Source organism: Crotalus tigris, unplaced genomic scaffold, assembly GCF_016545835.1.
Source record: "Crotalus tigris isolate CLP2741 ecotype Arizona unplaced genomic scaffold, ASM1654583v1 scf7180000023635.1308423, whole genome shotgun sequence".
Taxonomy (NCBI): Eukaryota; Metazoa; Chordata; class Lepidosauria; order Squamata; family Viperidae; genus Crotalus; species Crotalus tigris.
Genome location: NW_024100092.1, coordinates 1,076,004 through 1,101,807, shown reverse-complemented (window position 1 = coordinate 1,101,807; position 25,804 = coordinate 1,076,004). Strand labels below are relative to the sequence as shown.

Here is a 25,804-nt window from a genome sequence, read left to right as displayed (position 1 = left end):
ATTATTTTAAGGTTATGTACCAAAACTTCGTATTGGTGTGATTTTTTTTTTTAAATGATCTATTCAAGTAAGCAAAATATGGAACATGAACCTACCATTTCAGAGTCTACAGCAAAGGCTATTTGCTTTGCTCGGTTTGAAGACATTTCACAGACCGTAGAGAATTCCTTCTCTAAGCATTTATAGCTTTCTTTTAGATCTTCCAGCTGCTGTGCAGGAACATCTCTGGATTGTAATTTCAGAAAGCCTTCTGCCAACTTCATATCTTTTTGCAAAGTGACAGCAAACCTAGCAAGTCCTGATTCAAATGCCTATATGTATAAAAAAAATAAAGTATAATATAGTAGCACGAAATGAGAATAAATATAGACGAATTCTACTTTTCATTCTATTAGTCAGAATGAATTATATTCTATCAGGTATTGCATATCAGAAAAAAGAATAATGAAATTGACTCCTGTGTAATATTACCACTACTCTTACTACAAATTGTAACTTTACATATTAACCTTTCTTTAGATGCAAATGATATAGCACATAAACACTAAATTCAAATAGGGGAGACCTGGATTGAAATCCTATCTCAGACATATAAGTCTGGATCTTGTAAGCCATATACATTTGTTAAATAAATAAACGTTTCTATACTAATCCTACTTTCTATGAAAATCAATAATTTACCTCTAATTGTTCAAGTTGTACTTTTAGAGCTTCCAAGTCATTACTGATGGGCTGCAGATCATCTAAGAGAAATTTCATATCTTGGACCATTATCAAGTGCCTTCTCAGGTTCTCCGTGTACCAAGAACAGGGCTGCAGAGCACTGGGTAACTGGAAGCATTATTGAACAACAGGTCATTTTAGCCAAACTATTTATAAAAGCAGTTCATCTGCATTTATTATTATTCATATTAAAACCAATTCTTAATAACTATACTTTAAAATAAACTGGAGGATCAACTTAAATTTTTTTACCAGTAATCCTACAATACCAATAACTAGAAAACATTTATGATTCTCTACAGGGAATTTAAAGCAATTTCCTACCGTTTAGACGTGTTTGATGAAATGGTACAGCCACTCAAAGAAACAAAACATAAATACAACAATGTAGAAGTTGCTACTCACCATGCTCATTGCCACAGATCCTGGAAAAGATTCCCTCATTTCCAAGGCATGATCACAAAAGTGTTCTCCTGAATGGTATTTTTCCTTAGACCGATTTGTTTCCAAAACAAGAGTGTTACTGCTCAGAGCTGGATTCTTTGAGCAGGCAATTGGTTTTGAGTCTGATGCATCTTTAGCTCCATCTGGGTTTGGAAATAATTGAGCAAGCTGAGAAACTGTTTTCACCTGATTCTTTTCAGTCTGGTCTTTGTCACTGATGACTCCATGTTTGTCATTATTTTTATGATTAGAATTATCTTGCTTCAGTATATCAAGGAGGAGATCAGGACTGCTATTATCAAGCCAAACATCTGGGGGAGGATTGTGTTCATTTGCACTGATGCAAAATGGATTGACCAGAATGGCTGTTTCAGTAACACAGTTTTCATCTTTGTTATCAGACTGATTTGACTGTCCCTGATGCATATGATCAACGGTTTTAAATACATTTTGCATTAAAGCCCTTGTGCCAGTATAACTTAAAGAGTTATCTTCCTGCTTGTAGTGAATGCAGAAATCTTCTATTCTGTTTTTAAGTATATTTGGTAAGGTTTCATGCAATGCAGCAGGGACATTAGACAAGAGTATGTTCTGATCCTCTATTAGAGGAAAATCAGACAGATGTGTTCCTTTTTGTGATAATTGCGCATTTTTCTTGGTGGCTTTTTGTAAAAAAGTAGAATTGTTATCTTCCTCTACCTCATCATTTCTTTCAGTACTGTGATTAACAAGTATTTCATGCATATTCTGTTTTGTAGGCCAGCTGTTACCCATAGGGCCTAAAGTATCAAAAAAGGAGCCCGCTGTTTGCAAACATTCCTTACAACCCATTCCAACCTTGTTAATTACTTCTTCAGCAGTTTTATCTTCCATAATATCAAAGCTCTCAGATTGGAGTTTTTCATGATACAATTTGTAATGTCCTTCTCTTCCTTTGGTGTCATTCATTTGGATAGCATCTGGTATATCTGATGTCAGAATCTGGAAATTTGGTTCTTCAGAATGCCGTTTTGTTTGAGTTTTTACAGCTTCCATTCCATTCTCTTTATTGCCTCTTTCAAGTTCCACGACGTTGGATGAAACTCTTTGTCTCAGTGATAGGATATCCTTGGTTTTGATATTTTGTGCACACTGCTTTAAGTAAGTAGAAAGGTCAACCACTTCAACTACCTCATCACAGTCAATAGTTACATCTGTGGCAAAGCAACTAGGTTGTAGATGGGATTTAGCTTCATTTGAAAATTGGTCAAGACTTGCTTTCTCCTGACATGAGGGAATAGTTTCGTAAGTGTTTTTAACGCCCAATGGACAACTCTTTGTCAAGCTTCCATCTGATTCCCGGATACTCTCTCCCTGCAGAAGGCATACTCCATTTTTATTCTGTTTTACATCACCCATGATATCTTGTGTTAATTGTTCATCATTTACTCCGTGACTTTTCTTACAACTCAGTAATGACACTGCTTTTACATCATGCCCGATAGCCTTGTTGTGCTCAGAGGGCAAGGTGTTTTGAAGAACAACATCTGAGTCAGCCTGAGCATCTTTTGTTCCAGGGGCATTCTCCGCCAAAACCTTTTCAGCATCTTTCTGGCTTTCCTCTTTACTTTTATCATTCGTTATATTTTGACAATCATCAACATTTCTTTTAAAACATGGTAAGCCATTTTTCAACTCTACTTGCAAGTTGTAGTCATGACAAGTAATGTTGTCTTCTGTCTTCTGTTGAAACTGCTCTCTTTCATCTCCTGAACACTGGCTGCTAGCATGTATACCCTGACTCTGTGAGTACTGTATTTCCATCACTTCCTCGTTCTCATAATCGGTCTCATTAGACGTATAATAATCAAAATCTACATAATCATAACTATTAAAGTCATCTTCGCTTTCATTATCCTTATTACCTAAGTTATTATCTGCAGAAATGCTTTCTTGTCCAGTTTCATCAGAATAATATTCTTCTTCAGTACTACTGTGCTCTTGCCTATCTCTTTCTATTTCAGCTTCATCCAATTTTCTCAGGGAAGTGAAAACCTCACCTCTTTCTCTTTCCCTCCATCCCTTGTCTACATTTCCAGTCCCTTCTCCCATCTCTTCTTGAACAGGGCCTTCACCGAATGGCTTCTTAGTCACAGTCTCTAGTGTATCATCAATATCCAAATGACCAAAGCCTAGAAAACTTTCCTCTTTATTATGCAGAAGGTATGTTGATGCTTCTTCTGTTGGCTTATCTACAGCAATACATAGTACATTGCCACTGCCTTCTGGAATAATAGTGCCCTTATCAGTAGAGGACCTATCCTTATCAACTTGGGCCATATTATCAACAATATCATCAACATCATAATTATGCATGTTGCCTTCTTTATGCTGAGCTATGTCATAAAGGCCTTGACTATCTCTGTATTTGTTACTATTTTCTAAATGTGGAGTGATACATTTTCTTTCATCCCATGTTTCACAAGGCTTACTATTGCTGCCTTCTAGAAGTAACTTATTATCATTCATGGATGGCTCATTAAGTAATCTAAGCTGGTTATCTCTACTGATAGGTGACCCATCAAGAAATCCAGAACTGATTCCTGCCAATGCTGTACCAATATTGCCTTCCACTGGAAGGCCAAAATGAGTGACAATATGATCTATCTGAAAGGAGTCAGTGGATGTAATGTCACATTCCGATGCTGGAACTCTGTAAGATTTAGTACAATAATCATGCAAAGTTCTACTATCTATACTACTCCCATTTACAGGTTTGTCTTTGATATTAATATTGTTCTCCAGAGATTCATTTCTTTCTGTTGTAATCTTTTCCTGATTTATCAAGGTGATGTTGTCTTTCAGAGGTGGATCATCCCTAGAAAAAGTATTTTCGTTCACAGATGTCCAATGGCTAGACATACAACTACTAGTATCTAACAGGTTATCAGGAGTACGCTCTCTAGGTTCCAAAGGAGATACTCTGTAACTATTAATACGACTATGGGATGCAGCAATTATATTAGTATCTGACTGAAATATCCCTTCTTCATTACAAGCCCCTAATTCTTTCTGAGTAAGATTTTTTAAAGATTTATGTCCGGTTTTCGGAGTGGCAAGTAAACTCTCCTGGAAATTAACTTTTTCTACATCTTTTATTAATATAGTTTCTTCATTATCCAGCAGAACATGAGGTACACATTCCCAGGTGCTGTTTGGTACTTCCCTTTCATTAGTAAATGCTGAAGGATTATTTACATCCAAAACATTATCTAGTTTACCTAAAAGATTTTCATTGCCAGTCTCATTTTCCCTGTTTAGCGTGCAAATACCAACTTCATTTCTGCTTAAAAGATGATTTTCTAGCAAATGCTTATCAAGGGATTCTTTTGCCTCATCAGTTTTAGCACATGACTGGTTAACTAACTTCTGGCCAGCTTCTTGAAATTCCTCCTGGTTATTGTTGCTAAGCATACTTTGGATACTTGTGTCTTGACCTAAGGCACTGCCAGTAACAAAGCTAAGTAACACATTTTTAGGCAGTTGCTCAAGATCTGGACCTTCCCTATTTGCAGAAGATTCACAAAATTGATTTTCAGTTCCAACTGTAATGCATTCAGAGTTCTTGTCAGCCATTAACAAACTGACAGCTTCATTTAAGTCACCACAATGCAACAAAAGCCTCTGCCCTGTATTTGCATCCATATAACTGTTTATCATTAGGTAAGACATGAATAGCTTTTGATTCTGTTCCGAGTGGTGACTTATGGGCTTGCCGGTGTTCAGATGCTCAATGTCCTTTCTTTGATCGCTCCCTGTAGATGGATGGAATTCACAAAACGACAGACATCTGACAGCCCTTTTCAAAGGGAATGGCACATTATCCACATTCAGCAATTCATCAGGAAGTGTAATATTGCTCAAAATGGACAAAATGTTACTATCTATAATTCCTTGCTGGGCTGCATTACTGAGGCTGATTACCTCCGACGTTTCCGGAATATATAGCGCAGCTATTTTTTGCCTCCCATCTAGAATTTTGCAGGCCAGTTCATTAGAAATCATGCCTTGATGCAAAGATATAGATACAGGGAATATTTCACCACTATGTGGCCAAATGAGTCCTACAAAACCTTGCTGGGCCTCTAATACCAGCAAGGCACAAGTGGAAGAGATCAGGTTGCACTGCACAGCTTCATCTATAGTCAAACGTTTTGGGGAGTTTGGGGACAGGATTCCACCTGTCTGAACTTGACGAGTCAAAAGGGCACAGGCAGTACCTTGATCTATAACTCCTTCTCTCATTGCTTCTTCAACAGTCATCCTGTGATCTGAATTGGGATTAATTATACCTCCAGAAAGTAGTTGAGCATCTAACAGCCTGAACATAGTCTCCTTCTCTATGAGTCCTTCATGAGCTGCCCTCATAACAGTTATTTTCCTTCCACATGTTAACGTTATTTTGCCTCTTTCTTGAAGAGCCACTGGTAAAAACCTTAAGCCTGTTCCTTGGTGAGCTACAGTTCTTTCAAGCAATTCCTCAAAGGATAACTTTTCTGCAGTATTGGGGTCAATAAGGTCTCTAGATGTGTCCTGGCTTTCTAGAAGCCTAGTATATAGCGCTCCAGAAATCAGATTCTTTTGGAAAGCTTTGTGCAAAGTTAGTGGTTCTTCTGTGCCTGCTATTTTTAGGTATCCTCCAGAAAGCTGGATTTGAAGAATTTTAACAGCCAGAGATTCTGAAATGATTCCTTGCTCCAAAGCAGTCACAACTGGGATTGAGGCTGGACTCAGTTGCGAAATAACCTTCTTAGCGTTCTGCAAATCTTGTAGTTCCAACGCAACGTGTTCATCAACAAGTTTAAGGGTCTTTGCTTGTTCAAGATCAAAATTCTTTCCTAAGGTAGGTGACATTAAACCAGACAAAATAATCTGTCTCTGAAGTAACTGGATTCCAGTGTCATAGTCAATAAGGCCTTTATAAATTGCCTGGAAGACCGAAAACATATCTCCGGTAGTCTGATCAATGATGCCAGCTATGACTCTGTCCACCTAAGAACATAAAAATACATTTTTTTTTCAGTATCCAATAAATATTAAAACAGGAAATCTCTGAATTTAAATACTTATCTGTAGATGGCAATAAGTCATTTACTTACCAAACTTGGAGCAAGACTGTGAATGTTAGCAAGTCAATGCAGAAATGATCTATGTCAGTGATTCAACTGCACATGGTGTGATACAAGATTGAGACACGGCATGCACCAAAAGTCTATGTTCTGCACACATCAACAAGGTTAGTGGAATACAAGAGCTAATGATCATATAGTGAATGAAAAAGACACGTTCCTGGAAGACAAACTGTCATGCCATCTATGTGGTCGGTGAGAAGTTAAGGATATTCAGAAAATAGTGATACCAATAGTCATGCTACTCATGTTTACAGCATAGAGCACTTTTATGTTGACACCACTCTAACCACCTAAATGCATTGCAACTGGTTTGCATTAAAAATCAATTAGAAACATTTAACACATACGTGAAAAATAATTTTTCATATATTAAATATATTTATATATTTTATGTATTAACTGACATTTTGTAATACTTTTTATAGATCATGATAGGTATTATTATTTTTTTTATTAAAAGTTTTTTATTTTTTACATATAAACATTATAAAAAAAATGATAGATATTATTAAGTTATTATCTCACAGTTAGTGAGAATGCCCTTTCAAAAGCATGTAGCCAGCTGAAATTTAATCAACTTTTGAAATAAATATACAAAGCACGAAGTATAATCTATCAAATTTTTGTAGGATGTCAGGATTCTGAAACATAGAATTTGTAAAAGATGGGTTTTAAAAAGAAAGGTAAGTGATGTATGATTTTTTTTAATTCTTAGTTCCATGCAAGACACAGATTTAAAGATTTATTTATATATGCATGACTATATTTTTCCTATACATTCAGTTATAATTCTTATTACACAAAAATTCTATAAATGCTCATTTAGTCCTTATTTTGTCTGATGCATATAACAATGCAGGATTTTTTTTAAAAAAAAACCAGTATTAAGAGTTCTCTATCCATGCAATAAGTAAAATTTAGACCATACACGATCATCAGTAACATTATATAGGTTTTAGGCTACCTTTGCATCCATTTTTTCATCTATATTTCTTTCCTCCTGCAACTGTATCAAACCTTCATTGGATAAGAGTTTGGAACACTCTTGCAAGGACTTTATATGATTTTCCATTTCATTTTTCTCCTCATTTGTCATTCTATGAAACAAATCATAGATACAGATGTGATTTCAGAAATAGACTGCAATAACATACAATAAAAAGCCACGATTCTGATAAATCTTGGTCTACCAGCAAGCTGAGCACTAAGGTAGTTCACTACTACATTCCTCTTTCCATAAGCAACAGAACAAAACTATTCATCAACCAGAACAAATCCTATTAACTATTCTGCTTTTTAAAAGCAGCTATTTAGAAGACTTTAGACCAGTGATGGCAAACCTTTTAGAGACCAAGTGCCCAAACTGGAACCCAAAACCCACTTATGCATCGTCAGGTGCCAGGTGGATGTGGCCTATTGGCTGGATGTGGCCAATTGGGTGGATGTGGCCCATTGGGTGGGCATGGCTGCGGTGGTAACGGCATTGGGTGGGCACGGCTGCGGTGGTAACGGTAGACTGGGTGGGACTAAACAGCAGACTGGGTGGGACTAAAAAGTTCAATCAATCAATTCCAACTTTGCGAGATCCTTTTTTTCCCCATGAGAAGTTGAAATTGATTGATTGATTGAATCCTTTTTTTTTTTTTTGCACACAGCAGCAGAGGCCTAAACCGAAAAGGTTTTATAAAATCCAGCTGAAGGCCTAGGACTGGGGCAATGGTGCACGTGCCCACAGAGAGGGCTCTGAGTGCCGCCTCTGGCACCCGTGCCATAGGTTCACCACCACTGCTTTAGACCACATGTTAGCCTGTTTTAACACATTAGTACTGGTCCATAAATACAGTTTTCATTACAGCAAGAACTAAGACCACTTTATGTCAATAAATAAAACTCACAGAAGAAATAATTACAAGATTCAAAAATAAATTTTAGAAATAATACAGCTGCATATGTAATTGTCTAGCTTGTAGCTGTGAAAATAATGGTGAGTAATTTGATCTGGATTATTCACTTCATTTGTAACCTTTCTTCCTAGATGAGACTTTGCATTAAATGTACAAACTATATTTTCTACTATGCAGTGCTTTCACAGGTGAACTGCAAAATTTCGTGGATAATCTAAGCCTGAAATATTATTTACAAAAACAAAAAGTAGTGATTATCATGCTGAAGACTGCAAACTTGGTATTTGGGAACGGAGTGATTATTCATGCACTTCCATAGCAACACTTCACCTAAATATCATTTAACTTGTTTGGAGAAACTAGTATATTTTATTATTCTTCCCAAGCAGCTACAAATAGCCATAGCCATGACACAGCCACTTTCTAATTATATATTTAGAACCATTTGCCAAAGATGATACAGAACAGAATGCATAAAACTAATTTTAAAAAATTGTCATTAAAGCCAGCTGACAGCTTCCAATATGATGAATCTTCCTGCTTTTTCAAGGAAAGTTGAGAATGACTGAAGCTGGATTCATCGGAAATTGTATTTGACAGAAAGACCGATGTACCACGTAATAAATTATAATTCCCATTATTCTAAGATTTGAATAGATTGAAGATTAAGTCTAAGACATGCTATTAAGATCACAATTTGTGAGTGTAATGTAATTAGGATTAGAGGAATTTTATAAACAGAAGAGTTGCCAAAAAGTAGACAAGCTATACAATTACATCATAGTCATTAGAACCAACATCTTGTTTCCCTTTTAATAATAAGCAGCTATCAGCAAAAGGAAAATCGAAGCATCTGTGAAGATTCTCAGTCATCCAGGTCTTGAAGGAGCTTCTTGGATGAGAAGAAAACATTTTCAAGAAAAAAAAAAACACCAGAAAGTCCAGTTGCTTTTGGGAAAAGCACCTTTGGGACAGAAAAAAGTTCCTTCTAAAATTAATTCAGACTCCTTTCCTTAAGTTTCAGAAACTGTACGTGATTTGACATATCAAAAGACTAAATGCTGTTAACAAAAGTTGAAATACCATCATTAAATTTCAAAATAAGATAATCACATGTAACATACTTGTCACCATGTTTGGCTAAAAATATCTGTGTTCCTTGCAAAGCCTCTGATAGCTGTTCTTTCTTGGATGATAATTCATCAGAAGAAATCTGAAAAATAAGAAAGTGCATTCAAATATCCACAATGCTCCAATAATAGATTTAAAAATGTACTTTAAGCAATATAAAATATTACAAGATTAAGTATAAAAAGGTATGTATTTGGAGCATATTGGCATTTTGATAATACACAATATATTGCCATGCCTGCTTTGTCCTTAATTTCTCACTTTTCAATAAGCCAGATCATTCTGGGTGTGTATGCATAGACATACATATACACATATAAAAATAAACCTGTCAGAGATGTGCTAAGACTGCATTCTTGCATCTTTTTTTCTTGGGAACAGAGGCCAAAATGTAGAAGTTAATTATGCATATCAAAAGCTTATTTCTAGTTTTGGTTTTTTACATTAGCTGGAGGAATATAATGCATTACTGGGCTAGATTTTTGTTTACCTGTTTGGGAGAGATGGGGTGCTGGCATTATTAGGACAAATTAGGATTCCGATATTTCATTTATGACTGATTCTAAGTCAAGGGTTCTAAATTATATCAATCATCAGTTCATCTTAGTTACGAACAAAGATTGGACAGTAACAAATCTTGCCCTAAGATGGACTGGAGCCAAGTCAAAGAAGATGTAATCATCAAACACCTTCAGGCCTCTGACATGTTAGTAGAAACTCTTTTTGAAGAACAATCTGCAAGTTTCCCTTTGGAGTTCACATATTCTTTCCTGCTGGAATTTTCACTTCATTGCTACTATGAGCCTACCTTGGACATATCACTGATAGCTTGAAAACGAATGAAAGAGAAGAAGAACATTAACATGAGATAGAAGAACGTGTAGTTCGGAACGACTGGATTTTTATTTGATACTCTCAAGTCTTCTTATCTTTAATTCGCTTTTGTCTAATATAACTGTCAGAAGCAAAACATTAGATGAGGTGCAGTCTAAGTACAGCTGAAAGCTGATGCAGTTCGTAAGTTTTTCAAGGGTTCAAATTAATTTAAAATGATTACAGTAATTGCCAAATTGCTCTGAGCACTAAGTGGAATATTTTATTCATTGTGGATGGACACTATCCATTAGGTACCTACAGCAGTCGTAAAATATATACTGAAGGAATACTTGCTGTGGCTCCAAGTATTTTTCTTACATAGCCTAACAGCTCTACAAAAGACCTAATAATGTTAAATACAGGGTAAAACAACCCACAGCCATCCACAATCCTTATTACTATTGAAAGTATTTCTTCGTAGATGACATTCTATCAGATTAGATTTTTACTATCTTTATCCCTGTCCATCATACATTTACTTCAGAAAGCTGGGAGACAGTCCATCTGAAAGAAGGGGCAGAAGAGCAAAGGGATATCCTTGTTCATTAGTTACACTTTTCTACCTTCTAAAAAGTGACTGTCCGAATGATCCAGATGAACTAATAAAGGCACTAAAATAGACTCTTTGGATTGCCCATAGTGACAATGGGGAAGAGCCATGTTTTGTAAAAGCTATTTTCTTTTCTTTTGTGTCCCTGAATGCTGTCAAGTACTGAACCACATTTTGAAATTAAGGTATGAGTATAAATATAAAAATGTCCTCCTGGTGGTTAATTCTGTCAAGTCTGCACTGAAGAGTCTGCTATATGGAGTATAATGAATATCCCTTGCTATCATATCGATTCAATAAATTCTGAAGGGAAAAATCAGCAGGGGAACTAGCTACACAAAACAAATAATTATCTCTTTAATTACAATGAATATTCATGATTACATAGGTATATTGTTTTGGATTTCTCAAAAGAAAAATATCAAGCTTACTTTCTTCTGACTATAATTAGTAAGATTTTATTTGAATCCAAATCTATAAAATATGCCTCTGTTACAGCAATATTCACTGAATGGATAGAAACTAGTTAAAAGTCTTCTACTCATGCAAAAATCTGCAAGTGTATCTAGTAAAAAATGTATCTATAATGCCTCCTTCTTGATTGAGAACTATTTTCTGGGGGAAACGTAGAATTAATAAGTTCAACTTATGTATAGGTAAACATTTTAAATTTTAACAAAAGGAGGATATTTTAATTTAGTATAAATTTAATTGGAAGGGATTTTAGCCAACTTTACACAACATACTATATTATGATTTTTTTACCCGGATGTTGCTGAATAAATAAGAAGTGGGTTCACTCTGCTAAATATGAAGGTTGACTCTTCTGAGGTTATGCAACAGAAATCAGTAATATTAAATATGTGCTTCCTATCATTTATTGGCCCTATGAAAATACCATGGATTGCATGTACTTTCAAATATACTGTTCTTTACTAAGGGTGGCAACCCATGATTCACATGACCAACAGACCCTACTTGGGATGATGCTTGTGTGACCAAAAATTCACCAGTCTTTTTTTTTTTTTTTTTTTAGAAAAAAAACTCCACCTTCCCACAAACCACCCAACTAGGTTGACAGGATTGACCCTGACACTCTGGAGAAATAAGTTATTTTAGCAGTCATAACCCCCTGTACCTGATGCCAGGTAGTTTCTAGTTGTTGTTTTTTAAGCACAGCCTCTTGCCACATACCAGTTGGAATTGAGCAGGCGCCTTCATGGCCCATATCCAAAATCATACATCCACAAGTGGTAAGTAGAAAGTAAAGAAAACATTCTCTAAATGTTCATTACCTTACGGAACCATTACAAGTTTATTCTTTGAGAAAAGTGATTTATAAATCTAGTATAGATTTATATACTAGTATAGTTGAATATAACTTTTACAAAAATCTGAAGCCAAAGGAGTGTTATTGGGACTGATGTAGGGCATACAAATAATCTTGTTGGTATGAAGAAATGAAATAATGTGCATGAGCCACAGATGACTCCTTAGAACCATAGATATGCAAAAATCAAACATTACAGGTCCGTGCAACTGTTTATTATATACACTGAAGCAATGTTTTAATACCTGCTTCTTAAGAAAATCTGTTTTTCCAGCCCTTTCTCTGCTGTCTTTGCTGAGGCTCCTGGTGATTTCTGTAACCCATTTCAGTATGTCCCCAGTTTTTTCAACATGTTCTTTCTTTTCCTCTTCCATTGATTTCTGATGAACAATGGGCATTGCAAATACAGAAATATTTAAAATTGCTAGACGTTAAACAATAGGTACAGATCAAATCTAATTACTCTATTAAGAAATTTATGCCAGAAAATGCCAGAGTTAAATAAATTTTATTTTTATCCCAGTTGCTGATGTATAATTATGTATGAATTAAGGGGGGGAGGAGATTAACATTTTTTTTTAAGTATCAACCTTGAGTTATTTGAAGATATTTTTTTAAAAAACAAGATAGTCATTATGATACATATGAACACATTCTTTTATACAGAGCTAATTCAATGTGTATGAGAGAAACCATTATTGTCCTCCCAAACAATGGGAAGGGAAACGTTTTAAATTGCAGCTTTTGCATTAGCTATAAATCCACACCTGATATCATGCAATTAAACAGGTTGCCACACTTCATTAATATAAAATACCTAAAACCTTTTCCCACAGACAAAATGTCATACAATTTTTATTCATCAGGCGATAACTAATCCATCAGACAGGAACCCCAGTTTCACAATTGTATAGCCATCTCCATTGATAATTTAAGGCTCCAATTAGAAGAAATGTAAAGACTCAAGTGCCAAAATAAAGGGGGAAAATCATTTTAATTGATATGATAGGTGTATAAAACTGTCCTTAAATTTTTTGACTGACCAATCTTAAATTGTTTAAACTAAGATAGGGGCCACAGTGAATATAATTCATTATCAAGTACCTAAGATTGTACTATCTTACTTTGACAGACTCAGCTTAATAGAAATTTGCATGTTCTACCCTTTTTATTTTTTCATATAATCAATCTATGAACCCCTGCAAATGTATAATTTCATGTTTTACTATTCCCTGAAAACGGGCAGAGGTTGTTATGAAAATAAGCATTTAAGTGTCTATACACTTAGCTCTCTACTCAACTTTGGCTGAAACCCTGAAATTCACGATTTTTAATAACATAAACTGATTTGATTATAATGGAATATATTTATGTTTTTAAAAAATTAAAAAGTTCAGCTGGAATAGCAAAAAACAGATTAGAATGAAGTGAAACATATCAATATAATTCATCTTTCTATACGCTACTATTTTTATTTATACAAAACAGCAACTGAAGCACAATCCAACAATAACTGAAGTAGTTACATGAGAAAAATTAAGCATGAATTTAAATCTTCCACAGAAATCGATGAAACATAGAAATATCTAAATTTTATTGTGTTCTAAGGTTACAAGCACAGAGCAATACTAGATTTAGAGTATGCAAACCACCATTTATAAGCAAAGCCAAACTGTGTTGCAAGGTTTAGAGTTCGAGTGTTTTTTTTTTTCCTCCACCATGTTGTACAATCATATAAGTGGGAATTATTTCTATGATGTGACAGTTTGTCCCTTACCACAGAATGGAACTTAGTTCCAACAGAATAGAATATCTGTAACTCAGGGTTGAACTGTGAAATCCTTGGTGCAGAGTCTCTGAACTTGGTTGTAAACTTGAAAACATTCTACCCAACGAGGTAACGTCATCAGTGCTAGTGACTGTGGGGTATTCTCCCTGTTTAGTCTTAAGAATAATCTGTTTATTGCTACAAAACTTCAGTCTCAAAAAAAAATAAGACTTGGTCAGTGTTAGCTTTGTTACTGGGTAGAATAATAAAGCCTTGATATACCTGAGGAAATCATCTCTGAGGCTTCTAGCAAGCGTAGCCCTGTATAGCAGTCAAAAACAGCTCCCTGGAGAGCTTCCTGATAGGTTAATTGCTTTTTTGTCTTAGGGCACATCAAGCTTTTTACATAGAATTTATCATCTTGAGTTTTTGTGGCAGTAACAGCATCAATGAGGCCATTCTTGATGGCATCCTCCATTGACAACCTGGAATGAGATTTGGGATCTATCAACCCGCCCGTCAAATGCTGATATTCCAAGCAGCGAGTGCCTAGTTCTTTGTCTAGGAAGTTTTTATTTATTGCTTCGGTGACCGAGAGAATACTGTTTGATAAAGGGTGCTTAATGCCACTGAAAACCAGTTCACATTGCTGAAGGTGTTTAGCACACGCCTCGTCAATCAACTCCCTTTGCAAGGCTTCTGCCACTGGGTACCTCTTTCCAGTCAAGGGATCAATTACCCCTCCTGTGCAGGTTTGAGCCTCCAGACACCTCAGCGCAGTGTTCCTGTCCACCAGGTTTTTGCGAGAAGCTTTTGCAATAGACATTCTTTCATTTGTCTCAGGCAGCCAGACCCCAGCAATGGGACTATGGAGATCGGTGTGTGGCTTGGAATTGGTCAACAAAATGTCACCAAGCTCACTAGCTGTAAGATGCCCCTCCTTGTACTTACTGACTGACTCTCTGTCTATTTTGCCAGCAATTAACGCCTCATCAATATTGAACTGCAGCCCCGTTTTCAGGTCTGTCAGAACAAAGTAAGAATTTCCACTGGCATCAAAGCATGTAGACTCTTTCCACTGAAATTCCTGTCCAGACAACTCAAGGTACATACTCTTGTCTATCAGGGACTTTTTATATGCCTCATAGGAAGTCATTTCCACACCGGTGTTAACGTCAACCACAGATACCTTATGAATCTTTTCTGCAGACGGAGTGCTTGTTTTCCTCTCCCCAACTGGAAGCAGGAAGCATTTGCTGGCTACATCGAGCACACACAATTTCAGCAGGTCACTATAATACATGGCTTGCCCGTTATTGGGATTCTCAAAGCTTTTTTTGTTACTGGAAGGTTCGTGTAAATATTTGAACATTGTGTTATTCAGCAAGCCTAGCTCGACTGCAATCTGAGGAGGAACACGGACACTTCTGATAGGATCAATGACTCCCCCAGTGGCAATTTGAGCCTCAAGAATGTTTTTGCCCTTTTGCCTTTCTAAGATTCGACTTTCCACTGCTTGGTAAACAGACAGCTTTTTCCCAGAAAACAGATAACCTGAAACTGCCTTTTCCGCCTCCAGAAGCCTAGTTTTCCATTCATAATCTACCAGTCCGCTGATGACGGATTCATCCACTGACAATTTTTTGCCAGTTATGGGATCAATGATGAAACCTGTGGCAGCCTGGGCTTCTAACAATGCTAGAGCTGAAGTTTTATCAATTATTCTTTGTTTAGCTGCAGAAGCAAGTGAGATCTTGTTTTTGCTAGCTTCTATATACAGCCCAGCTACTGCACTAGGCTTTGTTAAAAAAATCTCAAGGTCTTTTTGCACCTCAGCAATTGCCTTCTTCCCTGAATGGAGCTGTCCAGCTGTGGTCAAGTCTAGAAGTTTAACTTCAATCAACTGCCTGGCATTTACTTCCTCTCGGAGGCCTTGAAATTTTATCTTATCGTATTCAATAGGAATCTCCTTGGCTTGCTTCTCCTCTAAGGCAGTACTGCTCTTTGAAATATCTTCACTCCTAAACCCTTCTGATGCTCTGTATCCCTCAAGAAGTCTTCCTTCATTACCAAATGTCTTGCCATTTTCTTGATTAAATGTAGAAGCTTCAGCATGTACACCATACTGCTTGCTGTTCGCTATCTGTAAACAGGAATTTTTTTTAATATAGTGAAGGATGTTACATTTAGAAAGCAGCATCATATCATTACAATAAGTGGGAGGGAGGAATGTAGAATACAAACAGCAAACAATATCAGCCAATTTATTAGTGCTGACAACACAGAAGCTGTATGAGCAGGAAAGCTGAATGGAAACATAGAGAAGGACAAAAAAAGAATACGCTTTGGTGCATTTGATTTAAAAATTGCAACTGGTGATCATTACTCCAGCTAATAGATAGGTGTCATGATCCATAATAGTAGGACTGTAGCCAAAACTGGACACTCGTGTGTCCAAAGTCATCTTTTACAAATGTACAAAAATGTATTAAAGAAATCTAAAAGGACAAAAATATAAGCTTAGTTAAGGGTGAATGCGCCACACAATAGAAGTGACAACAGGAAGAGAGGGAAAACATGCAAAAGGGTGGGGATGGGATTAGTAGGGAATCCTGAACAGAAATTTTTCTAAGGAGGGGAATTTTTTGTTGTTGTTGCAAATCTCATAATGTAGATGTGGATTTGAATTGTGCATATTTATCTTTACAATAACAAAACATCTACACATTTAGCGTAGTTAGCCAGACACATGGGTGTAAAGTACATCTAAATAAGTATGTTCTTCTACAGATCTGATACCATCTTTTAAATAAATGGAGAACCTTCAGAAAAGAGAAGTGCTAAAGTGCTAAAGAATACTTAAAGGCAGAAAGGACAACGAAGGCCATAAATATCAAATTGTATGGTGTACCTCCAATGGATGCAGTTGTTTCCCTAATCCCATTTCATAACTTTCTTCATGTCGTGAACTGAGGAATTTGCCATCTCTCAAATTATCTATTTCTGATAATCTTGTGGCCGGTTTGTTGTTATCAATGCTGATTTCAAACTGTGTACTCATTTGGGAAACATATTCCGAATATGACTGTTGGTTTACTCCACTTCCCAAAGAGTTTGAGAGTCCAGACAGCTGGAATGGCTTTTCTCGTGACAATGAATCAGTTGAAACCATTTGCAATTTCTGAGTTAGTAGCTGTTCAGATTTACAACCTGGGCTGCTTATCTCAGTTTGCCGTCTTCTTAATAAAGGAGAAGTATTTGTGCACACTTTACGTTGTTCAAAATCTCTCAGAGAGGCATCTCCCAAGTAACCATAGTCAAGTCCTTTCAATCCAAAGTCCAACTGGATGTTCTTTTTGCTGATCTCGTTCTGAAACAAACGCAATTGATTGCAGTGCTCTCTTTTCTGCATATCTATTTGGTGCTTCAAGTGTTCCATTGTTCGTTTCTGCATCAGGAATTCTTCTTCCAGTTTGCGGTATTTCTGCAAATGTTCCATTTCTGCATGTTTCCCTTGTTGTAACTGATCACGACATTTTTGAAGTCTGTTCTGCAAATCTTCAATCTGAATCTGATACATTCTGATGTTTTCTTGAGCCATATGCTTCTCTTGCTGTAAAGTGATGCATTCCATCCTTATGCCTGAAATGTCATTTTCAGCAATGTTGTGTGATTCCAAAAGTTTATCAAACTTCTTCTTAAACTCTTCGGCAGAATGCTTATATTTAATTGACTCTTCCTGGAGCAATGCCATCTTTTTACGTGTCGTTTGCTCGTCTAAAGTCTTCTGGTGGAAATCATCTTGCAGCTTCTTTATCTTATTGTTGAGTTCTTGAATATGAGCTTGTTGCTGCTGGATTTTTTGCTCATTCATTTTAATTTCCATAGTGAATGTACTCACCTGGGTGTTTAGATTTCTTAGCTCCATCTCGGTATTCATGTTATAAGTGATATCCCTATCACATTTCTGCTTATACTCATTAATTACATCTTTTGCATTAACTAACTCATCTTCTAATCTCTTGATTTTATCCAAGTGCTCTTGCTCAATTATGATCTGTTTGTGTAGCTCTTCATTTGTAACCCGGAGCTGCTCTTTGAAGCTATCAACCAAAACTTTTAATTCATCATTTTTCCTGTCAATAATCTGTCTCTCCAGAACTATCCTCTCTGATTCAGTGTGCACTTCAGTCATCATAATTTTGGTTTCACTATTCCACCTTGTAAGCTCCTCCACCTTTTGCTTTAATTTTTCTACCAAGTGATTACTGTCGGCTAAGTCATCTTTCAGTCGTTGAATAGTCAGGTGGCTCTCTTTTTCTTCTCTTGTTTTTTGAAGCAATTGCTCCTGCAGTTTTCTAAACTGCTCCTGCAGGTTGCTTGCTTCCCCTTTGCATGATATAGTTCTCTGTTCAGCTATCATTTTTTCTTGTTGAAGAGAAGCAATCTGTGAACGCAACTGCTGAAGAGTAATTTCAATTTCTGTCTGTGTCCTTGTCAATTCCTCCAGCTCCCTCTTCAACTGTGCCTTTTCTTTTTGAAGTGACCTCAAATCTTCCTGATAATTCATATTGATTCTTTTAAGTTCCATGGATTCCTGCATTACTTCTTCAGCTTTGCCTGTGGCTTTCTGCAGCTGCTTGTCAAGTTCTTTTAGTTGTTCCAAGTAACCTTGCTCAATCAGTTCTTTCTGATCCAACTCTATTTTAAGTCGTCTGAGAGAATGATTGGCTTCATCTAGTTTTTCCTTTAATAAACGAGCCTTTTCTTCAGAGGATGCATTTTGTAGCTCAAGTTCATGAAGTTCATATTTTAAATCCTTAATTATTTTTTCAGACTTTTTGTTGGCCACTGTTAGTTCATCTACTATTTGTTGGAATTCCTCTATGTTCTTTATGTCTTGCTTTTCTCTGAAAATGTCTGAGCAAGTTTCTCTTCCTATTATAGTAATTTGCCTTCTGATGTCAGTTATTTCTTTTTCTCTGAACTTGTTCTTCACTGAACTACCTTGCATCTCAAGATCACGTTCCATTTCCTTAATTAGCTTCATAAGCTTCTCTTCTTCAGCTGTTTTTTTCTTCAGCTCTTCGATTAAAGCCTTTTTTTGCTGCTCCAGGTCCTGAAGACTTGTGTCTTTCCTTCTTAAATGTTCTTCAAAAGTTTTTCGAATCATGTTGCTTTCTTCTAGCTGAATTCTGAAAGCCCTAAGGTTTTCTTCAACTGCATTTCTTTGAACCTCAGCTTTCAAAGTCAGCTGTTTCACCCGTTCTAACTCCTGTTCTGCAGCTTCTTTCTCTTTAAGGACATCCTCTAATTCCATGGAAATTCGTTTCACTTCTTGCTCAGCCTTAGCTTTCTGAAGACAAATCTCTTCGGTTTTTTTCTGCTGCTTCCTTAATTCCCTTTCTGCATCTTCTTTGGCTTTTGGAAGTTCTTCCTCCAGCTGCAGCTTCTGTTTCCTTATCTCCTCCAGAGCCTTCTCAAGTTTATTTATTCTCGCCATAAGTTTCTTGTTCTCATTCAGTACTGCTTTCTGCTGTTCTTCCAGGTTAGAAAATTCCCCACGTACCAGAGCCTCCTTATTTTTCAGAGTCTTAAAAATAAAAAAAGAAAGAAGTATTATCATATGTTTTAATAATAGTGCTGAAACACATTGAAATGGTGACGCACGATTGCAAAAATACTTACACTATTATCTACAGCATTTCAGCCACACCGTCTGCTGCCCACCACCACTGTCCCACTCAGAAAGCCACCATAAGAGTAAAGAAAAAGCTGCAGTGAGGAGTCCACCAACTGATGTCCTTAAGAAGAATTCTCTGCTCATTCATTCAGGACAAGAGCTGTTCAAGGATTTGAAGTTTCTGCCCCAAAGCATACTTGCATGTGTCTGTGCTTGAAAGCTAAAGTAGAATAACTTCTCAGCAATACACATCATCATGCAAGAAAAAAAAGCATTTTGTCATGTTAGGGTTAGTTGAATACGAAAAGGAATGTTTTAGTACATATGACAATTCTTGATTCGGTTAGACATCTGAAAATACTCTCATAAACTCGACGAACCAGAAAGCTGATTTAATTAGGGAATAAACATATCCTTCCTCCATAATAATCACTATTTAAATCCATGTAGTAAATTTTTGTCATTTTTTTTCCCTATCCAAATGGAAACAGAAAAATCTTACTCTAAAATTGTACATTTTGCTTCATCTCGGTATAGGTGCCAGTCGAAAGTCAGCTTTACCCACTTCTGCTTCCCTATTTAATAGTCACATTCAATCAAAAAACTATTTATGTAAATAGAACTTTATTTCCATCAGCTCTCAAATGACTGCAATAAAATTTTCTTTCATATATAATTTCTAAAGAAAAGTGTTGCAGCACTATTTTTAATATTTCATAATTATAGTTCCATTGTAATCCTCTAATCCTGGAAGCACAGGATATAATCAAGAGTATTTTTGTTAAAATAGTTTAGATCTTGACTATGCCATTCAAAAGAGTAAATCCACTGAAATTATAATTTTATTTATGTCTAATATAAAATTCACATTGCGGTACTTTATATTTAAATATAAACCAATTGTAACAAATTATTAGGCAAATCAACCCCATATATCTTTTAGAAATCTTATAGCTATTTGGAATTATTTTAAAAGCAATTAAACCCACAGGCATCCTAGGACTATTAGAAACACTGTTCTAGGGAATGATCTTTATACTGGTTTCAAATTTATATTTCTGAATTATAATCACACTTTTTTGCTATGATCTCTGTAGGTTAGTTGCCCATCTCTTAATTTTAATTTCATCTTGCCATTAAAGATTCTACCAATGTTTATTATTTTTATTTATCACTTTTCTTTAATATTTCTCGTTGTGCTTTTTCACTCACAGCCAACAACAGATTCAGAACCACCAATACTCTTTCTACAAAGATTTTCTACAACTGTCTTGCTCAATATTACATATGGTGCAATGAATTAAGGAACCTTTACTTGCATGTGACTTCATCCAGATTTCCTTGCTAATACTATTTCCAAAGACTAAATAATTTGACTTTATTGTTAGCTGTATTGTCAATATGACATGCTTCATCTGGTATGTCCTCTTTTTGTGGCCACTTTCCGGCCACACATTTTAAAATGGAGAATGGCTGCTATTTATTTCTTCAACTTCCAACCCTATAAATGAAGTTATTTCCAATGCCAAAATTATCCCAAAAAACTGACAACAAAGATATTTAAAAGAGCAGTTTACTAACTCTCTAGGACCAACAAATAGGAAGTATGCTAAAACATTTTAGTGGACGATTTCTGTGTATTTTTCTCATGATGACAATAAATAGTCTAACAGAATAAAAGAACTCTGATGAATTGGTCCAATCAATTCTTTACAGAATAGTATCTGTTTTTCTGAAATGAATAAGCAAACTATTAAGTCAAAATTGGACATTCTGACTTGTTAATGAGATTGTGTTTCTCATTACCTGACCGAACTATATATGGAAAAGACAGATCATCAATTCCTTCTGCATCTTTAACAATGAAATAAAATTTATTTTTAACATAACTTTACCTAAAGGAGCAAATATTATGGATCGCTCTGTATCTGAGAGATTTCTATGAAGACCCAACACCACAGAAAAGTGTTTTAGCAACTTACAGGTGAAAAGTAAACTTTAACTTTGATTAAGAAGTTTTCAAATCAGAATTATTAAAGAGGCAGTATGGCATACAAAATGCATTTATTACACCAGTTTCAGTACTAGTGCCTATAAATAACAAAAAGCTGATAAAGAAATTCTGATATTTACATTTTCATGTAAAGGCGTAATTTATTGTTCTACTGTTCCTTTGATAATATTCTATTGACTTACCTCTTCCTCCTCTAACCTTTTCAAGGAATCACCAGCAAACTTTATATACTGAGTCATCAAGGTTATCAAGGCTGTGTAGCGTGTTCTTAAATCCATAAACTAAAATGAAACAGAGGAATAGCTCAAAATATGACAAATAAAAAATGTAGCTTCCATTATGCTTTCTGATGATCTTTTTGTGATCAAGCTTGAAAAATGTACTACATCTGTTAGTCACAAGACAAAGGGCTTCAATGTAACAAAGCTGTGGAATAGAACTGACTTCTGTTTGTCTTGCATGGCCTCAAGTAAATACTAGAGATGGTCTCAGGAATAAAAGATGAGAAATCATTGCATCACGACGATTAGCCTTGGTGACGCAGTGGTTAAAATGCAGTATTGCAGTTAAACTCTGCCTATAGCCTGGAGTTCGTTCCTGATGGAGCTCAAGGCTTGACTCAGCCTTCCATCCTTCAGAGGTCGGTAAAACGAGGACCCAGATTGTTAGGAGCAATATGCAAGTAATGCTGACATTGTAAGTTGCCTAGATGGTGCTATGGGGTGGTATATAAGCCTAAATGCTATTGCTATCATGGAATTAATTTCTTAATTCTTAAATCTTCATCCTTTAAACTACTAGCTTTAGTAATCATATGCAATACATCCTAGCAGTGTTTTCTAAATGAGACCTCTTATCATTCAGTACAGTGGAAAAGGAGATTCAAGATACTAAAGGCTAACATGCATGATTTGCATTAACTCATTTCTATGTATCAGCAACACATAACAGGATATCTCAAACAATGTTCCTGGTAGTCATTTTCTAGACTCTTCTGGCCACTTCAGATTTCCTTTATATTTAGACATTTACTAAATCACTTTTTAAAGTCAGCACTGGCAAAACCTGCAAAACCACTGTGGACAAAGTTAGAAGAGGGATTACTTATATTCACCTTCTGTAGGTAACTATTACATGTTTTATTATTTTCTGGCCTTGTGGTTGTAATAAACTGATCTGTCCTGATGTGATTATTCACTTTCTACCAAGGTGGCTTTCGCAGAGGCTCTCTAGAACTGTATCTAGATCACAGACATTAGAAGAGGCACTAAGCTGAGCCTCAAACAAGTTCAGGCCTTCTGGAACTAAATGGTTAACTGGATGCATCAATTGATCCAGTTCTGGAGTTCATTCAACACACTTCTCCTCAACATCAGACAGTCAAGTATATCACAAAAACTCGATCAATGTAGTTAACAGCTATTACAAAAATAAAACTATGACATACAGCAAAAAGCAAGAACTCCGCAAGTTAGACCCATCTCTTATTTCAGAACCAATATGACATAGTGGCAAAGATTGCTGGACCAGAAACCAGGAGACTCTGAATTCTAGTCCTTCCATAGGCATGAAAGCTGGCTGGGTGACCTTGAACTAGTTACTCTCCCTTAGCCTGGCTACCTCACAGAATCATGGCTGTGGGGAAAATGGGAGAAAGGAGGTGACTTTAATTGTACAAAATAAAGATGGGATGTAAATCTGACTATTAAATAAACACTGAATATATGAATTATTTGGAAATGGGGTAATTCATTTGCAGAAACTATATTTTAAAAAATTGTCATTAAAAAAACACTAACTAATCTTGGTCAACTCCATTTTTAATCGTTTTGATGTCCTGACTCCAAGTCTCCTTAGGGCTTAGAATGTTAATGAATGACAAAATGATGAGAAGGAAGTGTCTATCTTCAATCTCTTGTTGGAAAAAAAAAACCCTGATCTCCCTATATGTCAAAAACCTCACTGACAGACAATGCTCAGATGGACCTCTTTGAAACATGCCCTGACGTCTTTGTTCAGCTGCTAGGGTAACTTCCCTTCATCTGGCTTCTGTTTTTGTTCTAATTAACTGGGTACCACTTTTGTATAACTTGTTTAACGGCTCTCCTTTTTCCTACCTCTGTCATTTAATGTTTTGCAATGTGAATTGTCCTGTGAAGTCTAGGTCTGAAAACATATAAATAAGCATATAAGTAACTGCTTAAACAAACAACCTACCTCTTGTATAATGAAGTCAGAGGAGCTTTGCATCCTTCTGCGTTTTACAGGTGATTTTTGCTGGGAATCAACCATGGCTCTGTATGTCATTGTTTGCAACTCATAATCCTATCCCCCCCCCAAAAAAGAGAGAGAGAGGAAGGAGGTGGGGTAGGGGACATAAAAACTATAAATCGTATGTTCCATATTAAGGATCCATCAGAGAGTATAAACACAGTTCATTACAACAGGCCATGATACTAGTGTAGTAAAACCTGAACATAACAAGGGCTGAACCCTCCTCTTGAACTCTAGAGTTACCACAGCTGGGGAAAAGCAGGTTCTCTCATGTCATTGTATATTGCTTTGGTAATATAAAAAACATTTGTCTCAGGCTGAGGATGGTCATTCCTGCAACACTAGTGAAGATCCCTACACAATGGGGAGAGGAGTAATAACAAGAGGAAGCAGCCCCAAATTTCCAGGCAACAACTATGGCAAAAAGACAACTGTCACAGTTTTAATACATGTAGTTTCTTGACTTCCACCACAATCGGGACTAGAATTTCCTTTGCTAAGTAAAATATACTTGTTAAGTGAATTGCATCTAGTTTTACAACTTTTGCCACCTTTGTTAAGAGAACCGCTGCAGTTGTTAAGTGAATCACATGCCATTAAGTGAATCTGGCTTCTCCCACTGACTCTGCTTGCCAGAAACCGGCTGAGAAACTCACCAATGGCAATCATGTGATCCCAGGATGTTGCAACCATTGTAAACCACATCCTTGGTTGCCAAGGGCCCAAATTTTGATCAAGTGGTTGTGGGGACGTTGTGACAGTCATAAGTGCGAAGACTGATCATAAGTCACTTTTTTCAGCAATCTCGTAATTTCAAACAGTCGTTAAATGAATGGTTGGAAGTCAATGACTGCCTTTATCCTCAGTTATTTTTCCCTTTGATAAGTAAACACACACAATTGCAGGTTTACCTTTACTGCAGTTGAATACTGTTCTGAGTATTTCTGGCATTCATCTAGTTTGTTTTGTTTCATCTCTATTTCAGACACCAGCAGCTGTGAAATAAGTAGTGGCATTCAATATACAGTACTTTTTTTTAACTATTTTAAGACATTCATTTTCTATGTTCCTCCTCCTAAGTAACTTTAAGCAAACAAATAGAGAAAAGCATTATGTTGCTTAGATCTACTGAATCTGTTTCTTTCATCTGTTAAGAATTACATATGCCAGTGGTGGTGAACCTATGGCACACGTGCCAAAGGCAGCACTCAGAGCTCTCTCTGTTGGCACATGTGCCACCGCCGCCAGCAGCAGGTGCATCAGGCCATCACTGCTGCCCGGAGCAGGAGCCCCGCCCAGCACAAAGGAGGCGAAGTGGCCAACTAACAAGCTCGAGTATTGGTGGTAGAGCAGAGGTCACCAACCATTGTCAATTGTTGGACTGGAAGAAAAGGGAGGGGGAAGCATTTTACATGCATGCATGCGTGCACAGGGCCGCGAGCACGCATGTGCTGCAAATGGGGCGGGGCTAGTGCCTGCGTGATACTCACTAGCCCTGCCCCATTCTTGCGTGGTGCAACGCCTTGTATCTGCACCCCACGGCATGGCTGTTTTTGCGCCTTGCAGCATGGTGGCCCATTTTTGTGCCCCCGATTTTTGTGTGCTAGAGGCGGCACTCAGAGGCACCTCCCTCCCCCCCCCATGAAGGCACCACAATGCTGATGCAGCCCTGGCACTTTGCGATAAATAAGTGGGTTTTGGGTTGCAATTTGGGCACTCGGTCTCTAAAAGGTTCGCCATCACTGACATATGCTATCAAACTATTTCAAACCATATGCCAACATTATAATACAGCGTTTAAAATGAGATGGTTTTAAATAGTTGAAATGAACATTGCTCTTTAGCTTAATTGGACTTTGAAAATGCAGGTTAAAAGTATTGATGCCTTTTAGCTTGGTGTTAGAGAAGACTCCTAAAACTACCACGAACAGCCAAG

General features: G+C 36.6%; 1 protein-coding gene across 43 annotated transcripts in view; it reads right to left on the bottom strand.

Moving 5' to 3' along the window:
• DST (dystonin) overlaps positions 1 to 25,804 on the bottom strand; it is a 314,302-nt gene that overhangs the window by 136,486 nt on the left and 152,012 nt on the right. For 21 of the 43 annotated variants that reach the window (XM_039320283.1, XM_039320278.1, XM_039320288.1 and 18 more), the window contains 10 exons: positions 24,780 to 24,863; positions 23,812 to 23,919; positions 21,777 to 21,875; positions 16,809 to 19,490; positions 12,375 to 12,509; positions 9,367 to 9,455; positions 7,303 to 7,435; positions 1,129 to 6,198; positions 682 to 831; positions 96 to 311 (listed from right to left, as the gene is read on the bottom strand). In XM_039320283.1, coding sequence (XP_039176217.1) covers positions 96 to 311; positions 682 to 831; positions 1,129 to 6,198; positions 7,303 to 7,435; positions 9,367 to 9,455; positions 12,375 to 12,509; positions 16,809 to 19,490; positions 21,777 to 21,875; positions 23,812 to 23,919; positions 24,780 to 24,863 — 8,766 coding nt within the window. Of the gene's footprint in view, positions 1 to 95; positions 312 to 681; positions 832 to 1,128; positions 6,199 to 7,302; positions 7,436 to 9,366; positions 9,456 to 12,374; positions 12,510 to 12,618; positions 16,041 to 16,808; positions 19,491 to 21,776; positions 21,876 to 23,811; positions 23,920 to 24,779; positions 24,864 to 25,804 lie in introns of those variants that run through there. The other 22 variants (XM_039320312.1, XM_039320323.1, XM_039320322.1 and 19 more) reach the window with 4 other exon arrangements.